The 17,560-nt window shown below is 38.9% G+C and overlaps 1 protein-coding gene across 1 annotated transcript; it reads left to right on the forward strand.

Annotated features, from left to right (window-relative positions):
• The first annotated feature begins 9,941 nt into the window (after positions 1 to 9,941).
• On the forward strand, positions 9,942 to 16,991 carry LOC138352135 (uncharacterized). Its single transcript, XM_069304396.1, has 4 exons — positions 9,942 to 9,998; positions 14,467 to 14,699; positions 16,642 to 16,770; positions 16,961 to 16,991. The coding sequence occupies exons 1-4, from the start codon at positions 9,942 to 9,944 to the stop codon at positions 16,989 to 16,991; spliced, it is 450 nt and encodes a 149-aa protein (XP_069160497.1).
• Positions 16,992 to 17,560: the final 569 nt, after the last annotated feature.

A 17,560-nucleotide genomic window follows, 5' to 3' on the forward strand; every position in this document is an offset into this window, starting at 1 on the left:
CTTTGTGCTCTTAGAAGTTGACATCTCTCTCTGGTAGACTAAGCCCTGGCTGTCGTGTACTAAGGGAGGTGGCAGCTCTAGCCAATATTCTCAGCACCTGATTATTATTATTGTCTTGTACATTATTTTGTTTTAGAGTAAATTTCACATCTATTAATTATTCATGTTGTTTTGTTTGTTGACTTGTTTTGAATTTTACGTAAGCCAAGGGATTCTCTTTGTTCATATCTTGTTTTCTAAAGTAATTAAAATTTCATTGTTTATATTATGTGTTTTGCGTGTCTTCCCATTACATTACCACAGACAAACAGGCAAGTAGTCTCTTTTTTTTCTGTAAGTGTGACAAGGCATTGCCACCTGCCATTGGAGGACTGCCGAACATCAACATTCCAACACGTTACCGTCACAATATATGTATATATATATATATGTATATATATATATATATATATATATATATATATATATATATATATATATATATATATATATATATATATATATATATATATATATATATATATATATATATATGCGGAAAATCCACAGAGAAATATGAAATGAGGTGAACGTTTCGGCTTTGTTAAAGCCTTTGTCAACACCAGACTGACTAAGGAGAAGGGAGAAGGAGGGAAGATATATAGGCCGACACCTGACCAACCCATCCCAAGGGTTGGTCAGGTGTAATTAACCAAAAACAGGTATAGCTTAGCTTAGAATGGTCAAAGAGGATTAAGCGGTCACAAGATTAAAGAAAAGCCTCATTAACACACAATATATGAATATACAATTAAAATGAGACATTGTAAGCCTCTCTATCAGAGTTGTTTCTTAAACTGTTGTGCAATATTATAACTTAAAAATGGATCAAGTTTGTACATTCCAGTACTAACATTAAGAAGATTTGGACACTGACTGATTAGAGCAGACTCAATCAAATTCCGTTCCACGAAATCCCCACAATTGGTAATGCTTTTTGCCCCATTCCAGTTAATATTGTGATCGCATAAACTCGTATGTAGATACAATGCATTAGACGTTTGGGCAGTTCTAATACTATAAGCATGTTGTGACAACCGCAATTGTAAGGACTTTCCTGTTTGTCCAAGGTACACAGAATCACAATCATTGCAGGGAATCGAATACACACAACCTGCTGTATCAGGGGAGTTTTTTATTAAATTGGATTTGATCGTACTATTAGTGAACACCAAATTTATATTAAGTTTCTTAAAAATCAGAGACAATTTTTCAAGTCCACTCGCATAAGGTACCACCAATGAGTTAATAATTTTGGGTTTCGCCTTAGGGACGTGATTATAAAACGTACGCTTGGCTTGTACAAACGAGAAATCCAAAAACCTCTTAGGATATTGTAAACTCTTCCCAATTTCATATATTTTAGCAATCTCTTCATCAAAAAACTCAGGGCTGCAAACCCTCAAAGCTCGTAGAAACATTCCTGAAAATACTGCCTGTTTAACTTTACTATGATGATTCGAATAAAAATGAACATACGACCCCACGTTGGTAGGTTTCCTATACACATTAAATATGAACTTTCTAGTGACTCTATGAATCATAATGTCCAAAAACGGAAGAGTACCATTCTCCTCAGTCTCACAAGTGAATTTTATTGAAGGTACCAAAGAATTGAGTTCATTAAGAAAAACTATCTGGTCTTTGTTGCACGGCCATAAGCACAAAATATCATCAACATACCTATACCAAACCACATTAGCCGGGATAATCCTGGATAAGATTTTTGTTTCAAAGAATTCCATATACAAATTGCTTAAAACTGGGGACAGGGGATTGCCCATCGCCATACCAAATGTTTGTTTGAAAAATTTTCCATTAAAACTAAAATAATTGTCTTTTATACACAATTTAATAAGTTCCAATACTTTATTGGTCTGCAAGCTCAAATTATATTTAGGCAGTTTCTCACGTAGAAATTCTAACAGATCATCAACAGGAACTTTAGTGAATAAAGAGGTCACATCGAAACTTATAAGTTTAAAATCAAAATTTAAATTCAGTGTGGATAGCTTATTAACTAAGTCCACATTGTTTGTCAAGTGTGAGTTGGAAATAGTACCAACTATAGGGGACAAAACTTTGACTAACCACTTAGAGAGTTTATAAGCCGCCGAACCAATTGAACTAATAATCGGCCTTGCCGGATTATATGGCTTATGAGTTTTTATAAGACCATACATGTAAGGAAGAGAGGGGGATCGACTTGTTAGCCTAGATATCAACTCTTTATCCCCTTTACACACAGTTTTAAGAGTTTTGTTAAAATGTGCAATCACTTTTTCAGTAGGATCTCTGTTAACCAATAGATAAGTATCCCTGTCTTCCAGGAGTAACTCCATTTTTCGGACATAGTCATCTTTATTCATAATAACTACTGCATTTGACTTATCAGCCTTGGTAATATGTAATGAACTATCTTTTTTGAGATTTTTGAACGCATGAACAAATCGACTTGGACAATTAGGAACAGAATTGTTAAGTAAAACGCCATACATCATACCTTTGCACACATTAATAGCTTCAACTGAGACATTGCTATACTTTTCAAGATTGCTGAAACCTTTGGCAATATCTACATAATTGACTGTTCCGTTAGATGTGGCAAAGCTCAAGCCATATCCTAATGCAGTAATCGTAATTTCGTGGAACGGAATTTGATTGAGTCTGCTCTAATCAGTCAGTGTCCAAATCTTCTTAATGTTAGTACTGGAATGTACAAACTTGATCCATTTTTAAGTTATAATATTGCACAACAGTTTAAGAAACAACTCTGATAGAGAGGCTTACAATGTCTCATTTTAATTGTATATTCATATATTGTGTGTTCATGAGGCTTTTCTTTAATCTTGTGACCGCTTAATCCTCTTTGACCATTCTAAGCTAAGCTATACCTGTTTTTGGTTAATTACACCTGACCAACCCTTGGGATGGGTTGGTCAGGTGTCGGCCTATATATCTTCCCTCCTTCTCCCTTCTCCTTAGTCAGTCTGGTGTTGACAAAGGCTTTAACAAAGCCGAAACGTTCACCTCATTTCATATTTCTCTGTGGATTTTCCGCATAAAATGATCAGCAATGTTTTGTGGTCGTCAATTGCATATATATATATATATATATATATATATATATATATATATATATATATATATATATATATATATATATATATATATATATATATATATATATATATATATATATATATATATATATATATATATGTCGTACCTAATAGCCAGAACGCACTTCTCAGCCTACTATTCAAGGCCCGATTTGCCTAATAAGCCAAGTTTTCATGAATTAATGTTTTTTCGTCTACCTAACCTACCTAACCTAACCTAACCTAGCTTTTTTTGGCTACCTAACCTAACCTTACCTATAAATATAGGTTAGGTTAGGTTAGGTAGGGTTGGTTAGGTTCGGTCATGTATCTACGTTAATTTTAACTCCAATAAAAAAAAATTGACCTCATACATAGAGAAAAGGGTTGCTTTATCATTTCATAAGAAAAAAAATATAGTAAATATATTAATTCAGGAAAACTTGGCTTATTAGGCAAATCGGGCCTTGAATAGTAGGCTGAGAAGTGAGTTCTGGCTACTAGGTACGACATATATATATATATATATATATATATATATATATATATATATATATATATATATATATATATATATATATATATATATATATATATATATATATATATGTATATATATATATTGAAGGAGGCATTTGAGCAGAGTTCCGTGCTGCGTTTCACTTACGAGATGGAAAAGGATGGGAAGCTGCCCTTTCTAGATGTAACAGTCATGGAAAAGGGTGGAGGTTTCCACACTGCAGTCTACACTAAGGAAACAAACATAGGAATGTGCCTAAATGCCAACAGCGACTGCCCAGACAGGTACTAAAGGAGTGTTGTTAACGCATATGTCGACCGTGCTCTCAGCCACAGCTCAGAATGGAAGCAAGTCGACGAAGAACTCTGTAGGGTAAGGCAGGTCCTAGTCAATAACGGCTTCTCCAATGGTTTCGTCGAAGACATCATAAGAAGGAAAGTGAAAAGCCATGCAACCTCTGAAGAGACAACTAACACAACACCTATGCCCCCTATTAGACTATTCTACAGGAACTTCTTTTCCACAGCTCATAAAACGGAGGAAAGGGTCCTGAAAGATATTGTTAATAGAAACGTTATCCCTACAGACAAAAATCAGAGGATACAACTGACGATTTACTATAAAACCAGAAAAACGGCCAGCCTACTCATGAGAAACTCTCCAGACACAAAACAGAACGCTTTAAGAGACTAACGTCGTCTATGCCTTCAAATGCCCTCTTGGGGACTGTAAGCTCCAAAAAACCCAGTATATAGGCAAGACAACAACATCTCTTTCTAGGCGTTTAACGATGCATAAGCAACAGGGCTCCATTAAGGAACATATAATCTCTTCCCACAACCAAACCATCGCCAGAGAAATCCTAGTAAACAACACAGAAATCATCGATAGATACAGTGATAGCAGGCGGCTTGACGTTTGCGAGGCACTACACATCAAGAAGTCAACACCAGCAATCAACAGCCAATTATTGCACAACTATATTCTACCCACCTCAAGACTCCGCTCCAATATAGAAGCATCAAGAAATATGGACCAATAGGCTTTCTACAAACACTTCTATTCAATATCCATTGTTTCGTGTTCTGTCTTGTATTGATGAAATTAATACCCTATTAATACTCTTGTTCTGTCTTGTGTTGATGAAATTAATACCCTATTAATGCCACATCTTGTTCTGTCTTGTGTTAATGCCACATCACCCCTTCCACCTCACTCAAATGTAGATATAAAATCGGAGATGCGTAAGTTCTATTCAGTTGTGTATTTGTGAACTAAAGTCTTTGAAAATGTAATAAGTTTTACGAAACGCGCTCGTGTCGCGTCAGAATAGAAATAAAAATGAATTTTGGAGAATTGATTTTTTATTTACCTCCAACAGTGAAAAGAAATGTACGAAAGATAGAAAAAATTCGTGTTAGAATTATTAATCTTACTTTTTCGGTCATATTTAATAATATATATATATATATATATATATATATATATATATATATATATATATATATATATATATATATATATATATATATATATATATATATATATATATATATATATATATATATATATATGTTTTCTCAAGGTTTAACTCACTTGGTGAAGTTGGTAACATAAGTGGCAAGCCAGGAGTTGGGCTACCACTTGGTATAAGCAACGGATAGAGAGTTCTGAGAGTATTGCTTTGCAACCAGGTTATAATATCATAAGGTGTTGAAGTTTGTAACTATATATTATATGTGCATGCTTTGTATATGTTCTGTATTGTCATTAAATGTTTGTAATGAACAGGTGTTTGCCCTTGTCCAAGTGAGGCTTCCCTGGAAATAAAAGAGAGAGGGGGAGAGAGAGAAAGCACCACAGCTGTGGACAGGGTAGTACAGAATAATAATTCAGAAAAGGTAACTGAGGAGATCATACCAACCAAGGAGAGAGTGGGGAGTCACAGCGGCTCAAGTGCGTGTGTGCACATGACAGCGAGGCTAGTGTTGGAGCCGCATCCCCTAAATATGTGATGTTGAGCCCTTCTCCAAAAGCAAGAAACGTACAGGGTGATTTCCTGATTAAAGAGTAAGCACTCTACAGAGGTTTTGGTTTGGTGGGTTGTCTGGAAGAGACAATCTATCGACTCACAACATAATAATATTATTACGACAACCACAATGCAAAACAAAGGTTATAGGCCCGGATGAAATCTCACCATGGATTCTAAAGGAAGGAGCAGAAGCTCTGTGCCTTCCACTCTCCATGGTGTACAACAAATCACTGGTAATAGGTAAAGTGGCAAAAATTTGAATGACGGCCAATGTAATCCCAATATACAAGAAGAGTGATAGGCAGGAAGCACTGAACTACAGGCCAATGTCCCTAACTTGCATTCCATGCAAGATGATGGAGAAGATTGTACGAAAAAAAGGTAGTGGAACATCTGGAGTGGAGGAACTTTGCAACACAACATCAGCATGGGTTCAGGGATGACAAATCAAGCCTAACAGGTTTAATTGAGTTCTATGATCAGGCAACAAAAATCCGGCAAGAGAGAGAGGGGTGGCAGACTGCATATTTCTGGACTGCCAGAAAGCTTTTGACACAGTGCCACATAAGAGACTAGTGCACAAACAGGAGATGCAGGCAGGAGTGAAAGGAGAGGTACTCCTCTGGATAAGGAAGTACCTAAGCAACAGGACACAACAAGTCACCGTGAGGGGTGAGGCCTCGGAGAGGCGGGGAGTCACCAGTGGAGTCCCACAGGGATCAGTCCATGGACTTATACTGTTTCTGATATACGTAAATGATCTCTCAGAAGGAATTGATTCGTTCCTCTTGATGTTTGCTGATGATGCAAAAATTATGAGGAGGAACAAAACAGAGGAGGATGAGAGATGAAGTCCTTCACGAAACGGACAGAGAGAATGATCTAGGAGTTGATATCACGCCAAACCTGTCTCCTGAGGGCCACATCAAAAGAATAACATCAGCGGCTTATGCGAGGCTGGCTAACACCAGAACTGCTGTCAGAAACCTGTGTAAGGAATCCTTCAGAACCTTGTATACCATATATGTAACGCCAATCCTGGAGTATACAGCCCCAGCATGGAGCCCGTATCTAGACAAGAACAAGACGGAGCTGGAAAAAGTTCAGAGGTATGCCACTAGGTTAGTCCCAGAACTAAGAGGCATGAGTTATGAGGACAGACTACGTGAACTGCATCTCACGTCGCTGGAAGACAGAAGAGCTAGGGGAGACATGGTCACCACATACAAAATTCTCAGTGGAATTGACAGGGTGGACAAAGATGGATTATTGGGCAAAGTTAAAATGGGCAAAGTTTCTTTCACCCTAAGTGCCCCTGTTACCTAGCAGTAAATAGGTACCTGGGAGTTAGTCAGCTGTCACGGGCTGCTTCCTGGGGTGTGTGTGTGGTGTGGAAAAAAAAAAAAGTAGTTAGTAAACAGTTGAGAGGCGGGCCGAAAGAGCAAAGCTCAACCCCCGCAAAAACACAACTAGTAAACACACAACTAGTAAACACAGGGGCCGGTGGCTGAGTGGACAGCACGCTTTATGCGTAGTCATATGGACCGGGGCTTTCCTGGGGCCGGCAGAAACAAAATGGGTAGAGTTTCTTTCACCCTGATGCACATGTTACCTAGCAGTAAATAGGTACCTGGGAGTTACACAGCTGTTACTGGCTACTTCCTGGGGTGGGGGGGGGGGGGTAAAAATATAGTAGTTAGTAACAGTTGATTGATTGGCAGTTGAGAGGCAGGCCGAAAGAGCAGAGCTCAACCCCCCAAGAACAACTTGGTGAATACAACTATGTGTAAACACATACACACACACACACACACACACACACACACACACACACACACACACACACACACACACACACACACACACACACACACACACACACACACACACACACACACACACACAAGATGACCTGGACAGACTGAAGGAATGATCCATCTCGGCTGTTAGAGTTTAACCCAAGCTAATGTAAAGTAATAAAGATAGGTATAGGGAGCAGCAGGCAAGATACAGGGTATCATTTGAAAAATGAAATTCGTCAAGAATCAGGAAGAGAGAGAGACCTGGAGGTTGATAACTCTCCAGACCTATCCCTGAAGCCCATAACAAGAGAATATCATCAGCGACATATGCCAGGTTGGCCAACAAAAGAACTGCCTATAGAAACTTAAATATTACACATGTCAGACCGTTCATGGAGCATGCAGCTCAAGTGTGGAGCCTGTATATTGTCGAGCACAAGACTAAATTGGAGAAGGTGCAAAATTATGCCACTTGACTGGTACGCGAGCTGAGGAGTATGAGCTACGAGGAGAGACTATGGGAACTGAACCTCACGTTACTTGAAGAAATAAGAGTTAGAGGGGGACATGATCATATACTAGATTATCAGTGGAATTACTCGGATAGACAAAGAAAGTTTATTTAATACAGGTGGTACATTCAAAAGTGGATACAGGTGGACACTGAGTACTCAGATGAGCCATACGGACATTAGAAGGAACGTTTTTAGCGCCAGGGTGTTATCAAAGGGAACGCATTAGGTAGTTATGTGGTGGAGGCAGACATACACAGTTTCAGATGTAGATATAATGGAGCTTAGGAATCTGTACACTATTTGACTGGCGGTTGAGAGGTATGACCAAAGAACCAGAGGTCATCCCCACAAGCGCAACTAGGTGAATTGAAGTAGGTGAGTACAAGGACACACAGTAAAAACACACATAAAACACACAAAACACACACACACTAAAACATATAGATATACACATAATTAGGCATATACAAACACACACACAAAACACACTCCAAACACACACACACAGACACCTGGGTGTCTGTGTGTGTGTCCGTCTGTCGGAGAAGGGAGAGGGCCTGATGGACTGTGCTTTTGGGATTCATAGTCCTAGGGTCCTGGGATCCGCCAGCGATTGCGGAAACAAATGGGTAGAGTTTCTTGCACCCTGATGCACTTGTTCATCTAGCAGTAAATAGGTACCTGGGAGTCAGACAGCTGCTACGGGCTATTTACTGGGTGTGTGTGTGTATGTGTGGAAAAGAACAAAAATCAGTTAATTGATTGACAGTTGGGAGGCGGGTCCAAAGAGCCAGTGTTCAACCCCTGCAAGTTCAAATAGGTAGCGTCAGGAGATGATTTTTTTCAGCTCCCTTGTGAGCACAGGTGCATGTGCACCGTGGCACCAGATTACGAAGTACAACTCTCACATAGCCGTGTGGGGTGTCTATAGAGAGCCCATGACGAGTGCGAGTCATTAAGGCTATTGTGGTTGCTATATCGAGTCTGTGAGGAAAGTTATAGCAAGGAGATGATTTCTGGTGATTTATGTACAATTTCAAGTGGAGAGAGGTAATTTGGGCGGTTAACGGTTGTAGGCTGACCCCCATTTCACAGGATTCCCTTGTGACATGGGGGATAGCGTCGTCTCGGAGGAGCGTGATTGGCCGACGCTCCTGGGCCTCAGAGAAACTTTGCTGTGATAGGTGGAAGGAGCTGAGGGTCGGGCCGATCGTGGGCCCTCTTTTGGCGCCAAACTCCATTCTTACAAGTGTCGGTTGCTGAAGGAGGACGTGTCTTTTCGTGCTAAGGCCAAGCACCGTTAAGACCGTCTACATCGTTACAAAAGTCACTCTCGATTGTCTAACCATCATCACGGGACCGTGGGAAGTAAGAATCCGGTGTCTTGGAAGAGGGAAAACATCGATAAAGGTAACGAATGTGAACTTAAAGGGATTGTCACCTAGCCGCATGATTGTGGGACGCCACCCAGAGATAGTGGACAGTGGAGGCTGTATTTTATCTACGTAGGGTAGTGTCATCCGTTATTTTTCGTGCCTGAGTTACAAGGTACCAGGGAGAGACGAACTTGTGAAGGTTTCAGTGTTGTGTTGGTAATCTTGAATTCATAATTCCGCAGAATTACCAGTGAACAGTAAGGGACTCGGTCATATTTTTTCACTTGCCGTGCCGTATAGTGCCGTACCGTGTAGTACCGCGCCGTGCCGATGGCGTGGTACCATCTCGCTGTATCTGTGTACCAGCTGCCTCTGTGTCTCGCCTCGTCTCGTGCCAACCCTAGGGGTACCTACCCAACCCGTTCTCTTAAAAACAACGTCGCTTTTCGCGTATGCACGCTATTGCCAAATTTGGAGGTAATTTGAAATTAAATCGACTCACAAAAGTGACGTACTGTTCTGTTTTCTGTTTGAGTCGTCCGGCTTACTCGGCATGGTGCGACAGTTAGCGGTGCACCCCTTGCTAATGTGTATAATTGCAACGGTCACAGTGAGTTCACACAGTGGTGAGGAAGTGTCGGGAGGACGACTGACGTTGTGTTAACGAATTAACGAGCCGTCGTTAATTAAGTGATTGATTAACGTAAAGGGTTGACGACCTGTCATGGTCGAAGTCAATTGAGCTGTCATAGTTGTCATAATTCGTTGGACTGATCGTATCTGTCTGCGGGCAGGGGATTAAACACTAGTAGCTGATTACGGGAATTAGCACCAGCTACTTGGTGAATTCACACGGTGTTGAAGTTGTTGTTTACACAGGGGTGATGTGTAGCCTTGTGTAGTAGAGTAGTAGTACCTTCGTTAAGGTAATTTTGTCGTAAGACCGGAAAGACCTGTCAGTTGGGTGACAGCAGTGTCTATCATTACTCGTCTGAATTAATAGGCTGTCGGCGTGACATTAATTAATTAGTAGAGAATTACTCACTGAAGGCTTGACGTCTCAAGTGTGATGTAATTAAAGGGCTTTCGAGTTATTTTTGCATTGTTGAGTGTCATGAAGACACGATTGTGTTAACGTAAACTGAATTGTTGTTGACCGATGTGGACTGTCATTTTTTTTGTTACTTGCGTGCATGCGAATAAATACAATAAAACGAGAACAAAACAAACAAAACACAAACACAAATTACAAAATCACATAATCACAAAGTATAAAAGCACATAAAATACCTGCCTGAAGGGCCGACAACATAATGCAAGATATTATAAAAGAACAGTGCAATACATGTATTTCATTTTTAAGTGCACAGGCAAGCATGCGTACAAGTACAATACAACGAGAACAGACAAACAGATCACAAAAGCACAAATTACAGTCATAAAAGTACAAATTATCAAATACACAAAACACCGGCCACGCCAGGAGAGTGCTCCTGGCAGTATGGGTTCGAGTCACTTCTCGGGTGTGAGTTTTCAGTTCCATATATTCCTGGGGACCATTCAGGCTTGTTCGCATATATATATATATATATATATATATATATATATATATATATATATATATATATATATATATATATATATATATATATATATATATGTATATATATATATATATATATATATATATATATATATATATATATATATATATATACATATATATATATATATATATATATATATATATATATATATATACACATATATATGCGGAAAATCCACAGATAAATATGAAAGAAAGTGAACGCCCCGGCCTGCCAAAGCTGTTGTCAACACCAGACTGCCTTGAGGAGATAGAGACCTTTCCCACCCATCTCTAGGGAAAGGATTAACCAGAAACAGGTTCAGCTTAGCTTAGAAAGGTCAAAGAGGATTAAGTGGTGAGAGAATAAGGATGAAAGATTAAAGAAAAGCCTCATGAACACACTATATGTGAATATAAAATTGTAATGAGACATTGTAAGCCTTTCTATCAGAGTTTTTTCTTAAACTGTTGTGCAATATTATAACTTAAAAATGGATCAAGTTTGTACATTCCAGTACTAACATTAAGAAGATTTGGACACTGACTGATTAGAGCAGACTCAATAAAATTCCTTTCCACGAAATCACCACAATTGGTAATGCTTTTTGCCCCATTCCAATTAATAGTGTGATCGCATAAACTCGTGTGCAGATATAATGCATTAGACGTTTGGGCAGTTCTAATACTATAAGCATGTTGTGACAACCGCAATTGTAAGGACTTTCCTGTTTGTCCAAGGTACACAAAATCACAATCATTACTGGGAATCGAATACACACATCCTGCTATATATCGGGAGTTTTTTTTTATATTGGACTTGATCGTACTATTAGTGAACACCAAATTTATATTCAGTTTCTTAAAAATCGGAGACAGTTTTTCAAGTCCACTCGCATAAGGTACCACCAATGAGTTAATAATCTCTGGTTTCGCCTTGGGGACGTGATTATAAAACGTACGCTTGGCTTGTTCAAACGAGAAGTCCAAAAACCTCTTAGGATATTGTAAACTCTTCCCAATTTCATATATTTTAGCAATCTCTTCATCAAAAAACTCAGGGCTGCATACCCTCAAAGCTCGTAGAAACATTCCTGAAAATACTGCCTGTTTAACATTACTATGATGATTCGAATAAAAATGAACATACGACCCCACGTTGGTTGGTTTCCTGTACACATTAAATTTGAACTTTCTAGTGACTCTATGAATCATAATGTCCAAAAACGGAATATATTTTATAGTTTATTCATTATTACCCAACAGCGTTCTTAAATTGTCACATCGACCGTTTGATGAGATTCCCCGCATTGTGCTTATGAAAGACATCGTTTTACTTAAATTTGAAGTTCGTGAATGTTTTAAAGTGGTAGATAAATGTAAGTACGCTTTTCTCCAAACCATTCCGCCTAAATGGAACCGTTGTATGATGGATTACTGTTATACTACTTTAAGGTCTGCCTGCAGAAAGGTGAGTACTAAACTTGATTTCAAATTAAAGAGACTTATTGAACAAAGTGACTGGAATAAACACTCCAACCGGGATTTTGTTATAAACCTCTCGGATAGACAGCTTGATAATGACACGATTACTGCATTAGGATATGGCCTGAGCTTTGCCACATCTAACGGAACAGTCAATTATGTAGATATTGCCAAAGGTTTCAGCAATCTCGAAAAGTATAGCAATGTCTCAGTTGAAGATATTAATGTGTGCAAAGGTATGATGTATGGCGTTTTACTTAACAATTCTGTTCCTAATTGTCCAAGTCGATTTGTTCATGCGTTCAAAAATCTCAAAAAAGATAGTTCATTACACATTACCAAAGCTGATAAATCAAATGCAGTAGTTGTTATGAATAAGGATGACTATGTCCGAAAAATGGAGTTACTCCTGGAAGACAGGGATACTTATCTATTGATTAATAGAGATCCTACTGAAAAAGTGATTGCACATTTTAACAAAACTCTTAAAACTGTGTGTAAAGGCGATAAAGAGTTGATATCGAGGCTAACAAGTCGATCCCCCTCTCTTCCTTACATTTATGGTCTTATAAAAACTCATAAGCCATATAATCCGGCAAGGCCGATTATTACTTCAGTTGGTTCGGCGGCTTATAAACTCTCTAAGTGGTTAGTCAAAGTTTTGTCCCCTATAGTTGGTACTATTTCCAACTCACACTTGACAAACAATGTGGACTTAGTTAATAAGCTATCCACACTGAATTTAAATTTTGATTTTAAACTAATAACTTTCGATGTGACCTCTTTATTCACTAAAGTTCCTGTTGATGATCTGTTAGAATTTCTACGTGAGGAACTGCCTAAATATAATTTGAGCTTGCAGACCAATAAAGTATTGGAACTTATCAAATTGTGTATTAAAGACAATTATTTTAGTTTTAATTTAAAAAATTTCAAATAAACATTTGGAATGGCGAAGGACAATCCTCTTTCCCCAGTTTTGAGCAATTTGTATATGGAATTCTTTGAAACAAAAATCTTATCCAGGATTATCCCTGCGAATGTTGTTTGGTTTAGGTATGTTGATGATATTTTGTGCTTATGGCCGTGTGACAAAGACCAGATAGTTTTTCTTAATGAACTTAATTCTTTGGTACCTTCAGTAAAATTCACTTGTGAGACTGAGGAGAATGGTACTCCTCCGTTTTTGGACATTATGATTCATAGAGTCACTAGAAAGTTCAAATTTAATGTGTACAGGAAACCAACCAACGTGGGGTCGTATGTTTATTTTTATTCGAATCATCATAGTAAAGTTAAACAGGCAGTATTTTCAGGAATGTTTCTACGAGCTTTGAGGGTATGCAGCCCTGAGTTTTTTGATGAAGAGATTGCTAAAATATATGAAATTGGGAAGAGTTTACAATATTCTAAGAGGTTTTTGGACTTCACGTTTGAACAAGCCAAGCGTACGTTTTAAAATCACGTCCCCAAGGCGAAACCAGAAATTATTAACTCATTGGTGGTACCTTATGCGAGTGGACTTGAAAAACTGTCTCCAATTTTTAAGAAACTTAATATAAATTTGGTGTTCACTAATATTACGATCAAGTCCAATTTAATAAAAAAAACTCCCCCTGATACAGCAGGATGTGTGTATTCGATTCCCTGTAATGATTGTGATTTTGTGTACCTTGGACAAACAGAAAAGTCCTTACAATTGCAATACGTCATCTGTATTTTTGATAAAAGGTTTAAGGTTTGGTTGATTGAAATTAACGTGTTTTAAATGTGAAAAATGTCTTTATAAATAGTTAAAGTGTTTACCTTCTACAACCAATTAAAAAGATGAGGGAAACGTTTTGTGTTTGCTGAGATATTCCTACTGTTGCGGGAGGTAATTCTCACATTACTAATCGGGTAGGTAGATCACTCTCACATTACTAATCTGGCAGGTAGATCACTCTCACATTACTTATAGTGAGGGAAAGTCACTCTCACATAACGTCTATCATGTTAACGTCAACAGGTGCGGCAGGTGTCGTGGTGCGTGACGGTGGTGGTGGTGAGCGACGACCTCGCCTTCCTCGCGGCCTTCGCCCAGTGGTCCCTCAAGGACCGCCTTCTGGTGTGGTCGACAAGGCTCCTTGTTGTCACGTCGCTCCCGACACCGACAATGAGAGAACTCTTGTTTTCTTACTGGACATTTTCCATGATGAATGCCATGATGATCAATGTAGAAGGGAAAATTCTACCATTAAGGTATTTAATAATAAATTGTTTATATGACACTATTGATAAATTATCGTTCAGGATTGTAGGTCATGAATATTAAACATCAAAATACTGATAGGCAAATCAGAGAAAATTCATAATGCAACCCTTTCATGTAGACAAAAAAAATCCTTATATTATTATTAGAGCTGGTCGAGTTTACATTTTTTCCAGTGGGTGTGGTATTTAAACACACAAAGGTTGAATGTGACAATGGCTGTTGGGCCTGACAAAATATCACCATGGACACTAAAAAAATGTGCAGAAACGCTAAATGTTCCACTCACCATGATGTATAAGCGGTCACTGGAAACCAGACCAACCAGAAAGCTGGAATGTAGTCCCAATATACATAAAGGGTGACAGGTAAGAGGCACGGAACTACAGGCCAGTTTCCCTAACTTATCCTTTGACACAGTAAGAAGCTGTTACAAAAGTTGGAGGGAGGGAATTATCAGGTAAAAGTGACAAGCCATTAAGATTATATAGCACTGGGAAGGAGGTAAGAATAAGGATTTGGAACAGGACGGGGGAAAGGAATGGTGCCCAACCACTTCGACGGCCGGGGATTGAACATCGACCTGAGAGGCAGGCAGGAATAAAAGGTAAGGTGCTCAAGTGGATGTAAGCAAAAGCAAACAGCGAGTAATTGTGAGGGGGGGGGGAGATATCAGAGTGGCGAGAATTCACCAGCGGTGTTCGACAGGGCTCTGTACGTGGACCCATCATGTTTGTAATATATATAAACGATGTTCCTGAGGGTATAGACTCATTCCTCTCAGTGTTTGCTGAAGATACAAAAATTATGAGAAGAATCAGGACATATGACATAGGTTGATATCACACCGAACCTCTTCCCAGAAGTCCACATCAAAAGGATATTATCAGCGGCATATGCTAGATTGGCCAACATAAGAACTGCTTTAGAAACTTGTGTAAGGAATCATTCAGAGCCTTGGATACCACCTATCAGTCAAATCCTGAAGTATGCAGCTCCAGCGCGGAGTCCATACCTAGTTAAACACAAAACAAAGTTAGATAAGATTGAGAGGTATGCCACCAGACAAGTTCCAAAACTGAGAGGTATTAGCTACGAGGAAAGGCTACAGGAGCTAATCCTCACGTCCATGGAAGAAAGAACAGCTAGCAGAGACATGATCACCAACTACAAAATTCTCAGGGGAATTCTCATCGGGTTGACAAAGAAAAACTATATAGCATGGGTGGAACACGAACAAGGGAACACAGGTTTAAACAGAGGACCCAAATGAGCCACACAAATAATAGAAATAATTTGTTTTGTATCAGGGTAGTTAACAGATGGAATGCATTAGGCAGTGATGTGGTGTAGGCAGACTCTATACACAAGTTCAAATGTAGGAACGATAGAGGCCAATAGGCTGGTAGAGCCCAATAGGCTCAAGACTCTATACACCAGTTGATTAGCAGTTGAGAGGTGGGACCAAAGAGCCAAAGGTCAACTGCGCACAAGCCTAACTAGGTGAGTTCAACCAGGTGAGTACACGTTAATATGTTCCAATAGGTTTGGCGTTTAGTCACACTTGGCGTATCGTTCCATGATGTGAAGGGATTATGCACATGCATCACTGCTCCAGCATTTGTGGGGTTTTCGCACCAACGGACAACTGTTAAATCAGATGTTAACCTTATAAACACCTGCCGAATCTTAAATCAGGTGCAGTACTTACACAAACCTACGTAATAGTTCCAGCACATTTTGAACTTACGGCATCCAACCCAAAATGTTTCAAGAGGTGTGAAGCTTTCACAAACCTACCCCACTTTTCGAACAGGGGTGAGGCTGACACACAAAATTCCTTGTTTCCCAATAACCGTAAGTGATTGTCAACCTATCACACTCTTTCAATTAGTGTTGTGCTCACACACACCTACCCCACTGTTCCAACAGATGTGGAGTTTACATACACCTGCCCTACAGCTCAAAGGGATCACTTGTGGTCAAGGTGGCTTTCTGGACCGCCTTACAGGGACTTGTTTACATCACTCGTCTTCCGCTGTTCCCTGAGAAATTTTTGAAGTGAGTGAAATGTCTTTTATTCAACGATTTAGAGTGCAGGTAAATCCTTTGTGTTTAAATATGCATAGGAAGCATACAAGGGAATTCTGTAAAGAAAGCGACCATGATCGAGAATTATCCCATAGTATTTTGTAATTGGTCTCATTTACATTTTTATACAATGCTGAGCATTGTTGGCCATATCTTACAGAATTCCTGTGTTTAGTAACACTGGTTTTTAGATCCGTGCCTGTTTGGCCTTAATAAACTTTATTACAATCATTACAAGGAATCTTATAGACTCTGGCGCCTTCAGCTTTATCTTTTTTCTGATAGACGTTTACTAATTCATTATGACATTATTTGGGTAACTGATTTTTTTTTATGTTTTACTCATTTTGCTTAAGTTCTTAGCGATATGCGTTATGTTAGAACTATATAGAACGACCAAGCTGTTCTTAGGAGCGATCTGTTGCCTAGTGGTGTCAGTCTGATAAAAATTTGTTTTGGCAACTGAAATTTTTTTCCTGGCTGAATATTTAAAAGTTGCCAAAGCAACCACCTTCCATACCCTTCACTACTTTCCCTCTATTTCTCTCCATTTGCTCTATTTCATCTCTTTCCCTTCTCTTCACCATCTTCTTTACCCTTCTCCACCCTCCCATTCCTCCGCTATCTTTCATACCCTTTACCACCAATCTTGCCTACTTCTACTGCCAGACTCACCACTTTCCCTACCTCTCACCATCTTTACTCTTCACAACTTTCCCCTTCATTGGTATAATCTTAGCGACGTAGGAGTCTTTTTTTC

Source organism: Procambarus clarkii, chromosome 52, assembly GCF_040958095.1.
Source record: "Procambarus clarkii isolate CNS0578487 chromosome 52, FALCON_Pclarkii_2.0, whole genome shotgun sequence".
Taxonomy (NCBI): domain Eukaryota; kingdom Metazoa; phylum Arthropoda; class Malacostraca; order Decapoda; family Cambaridae; genus Procambarus; species Procambarus clarkii.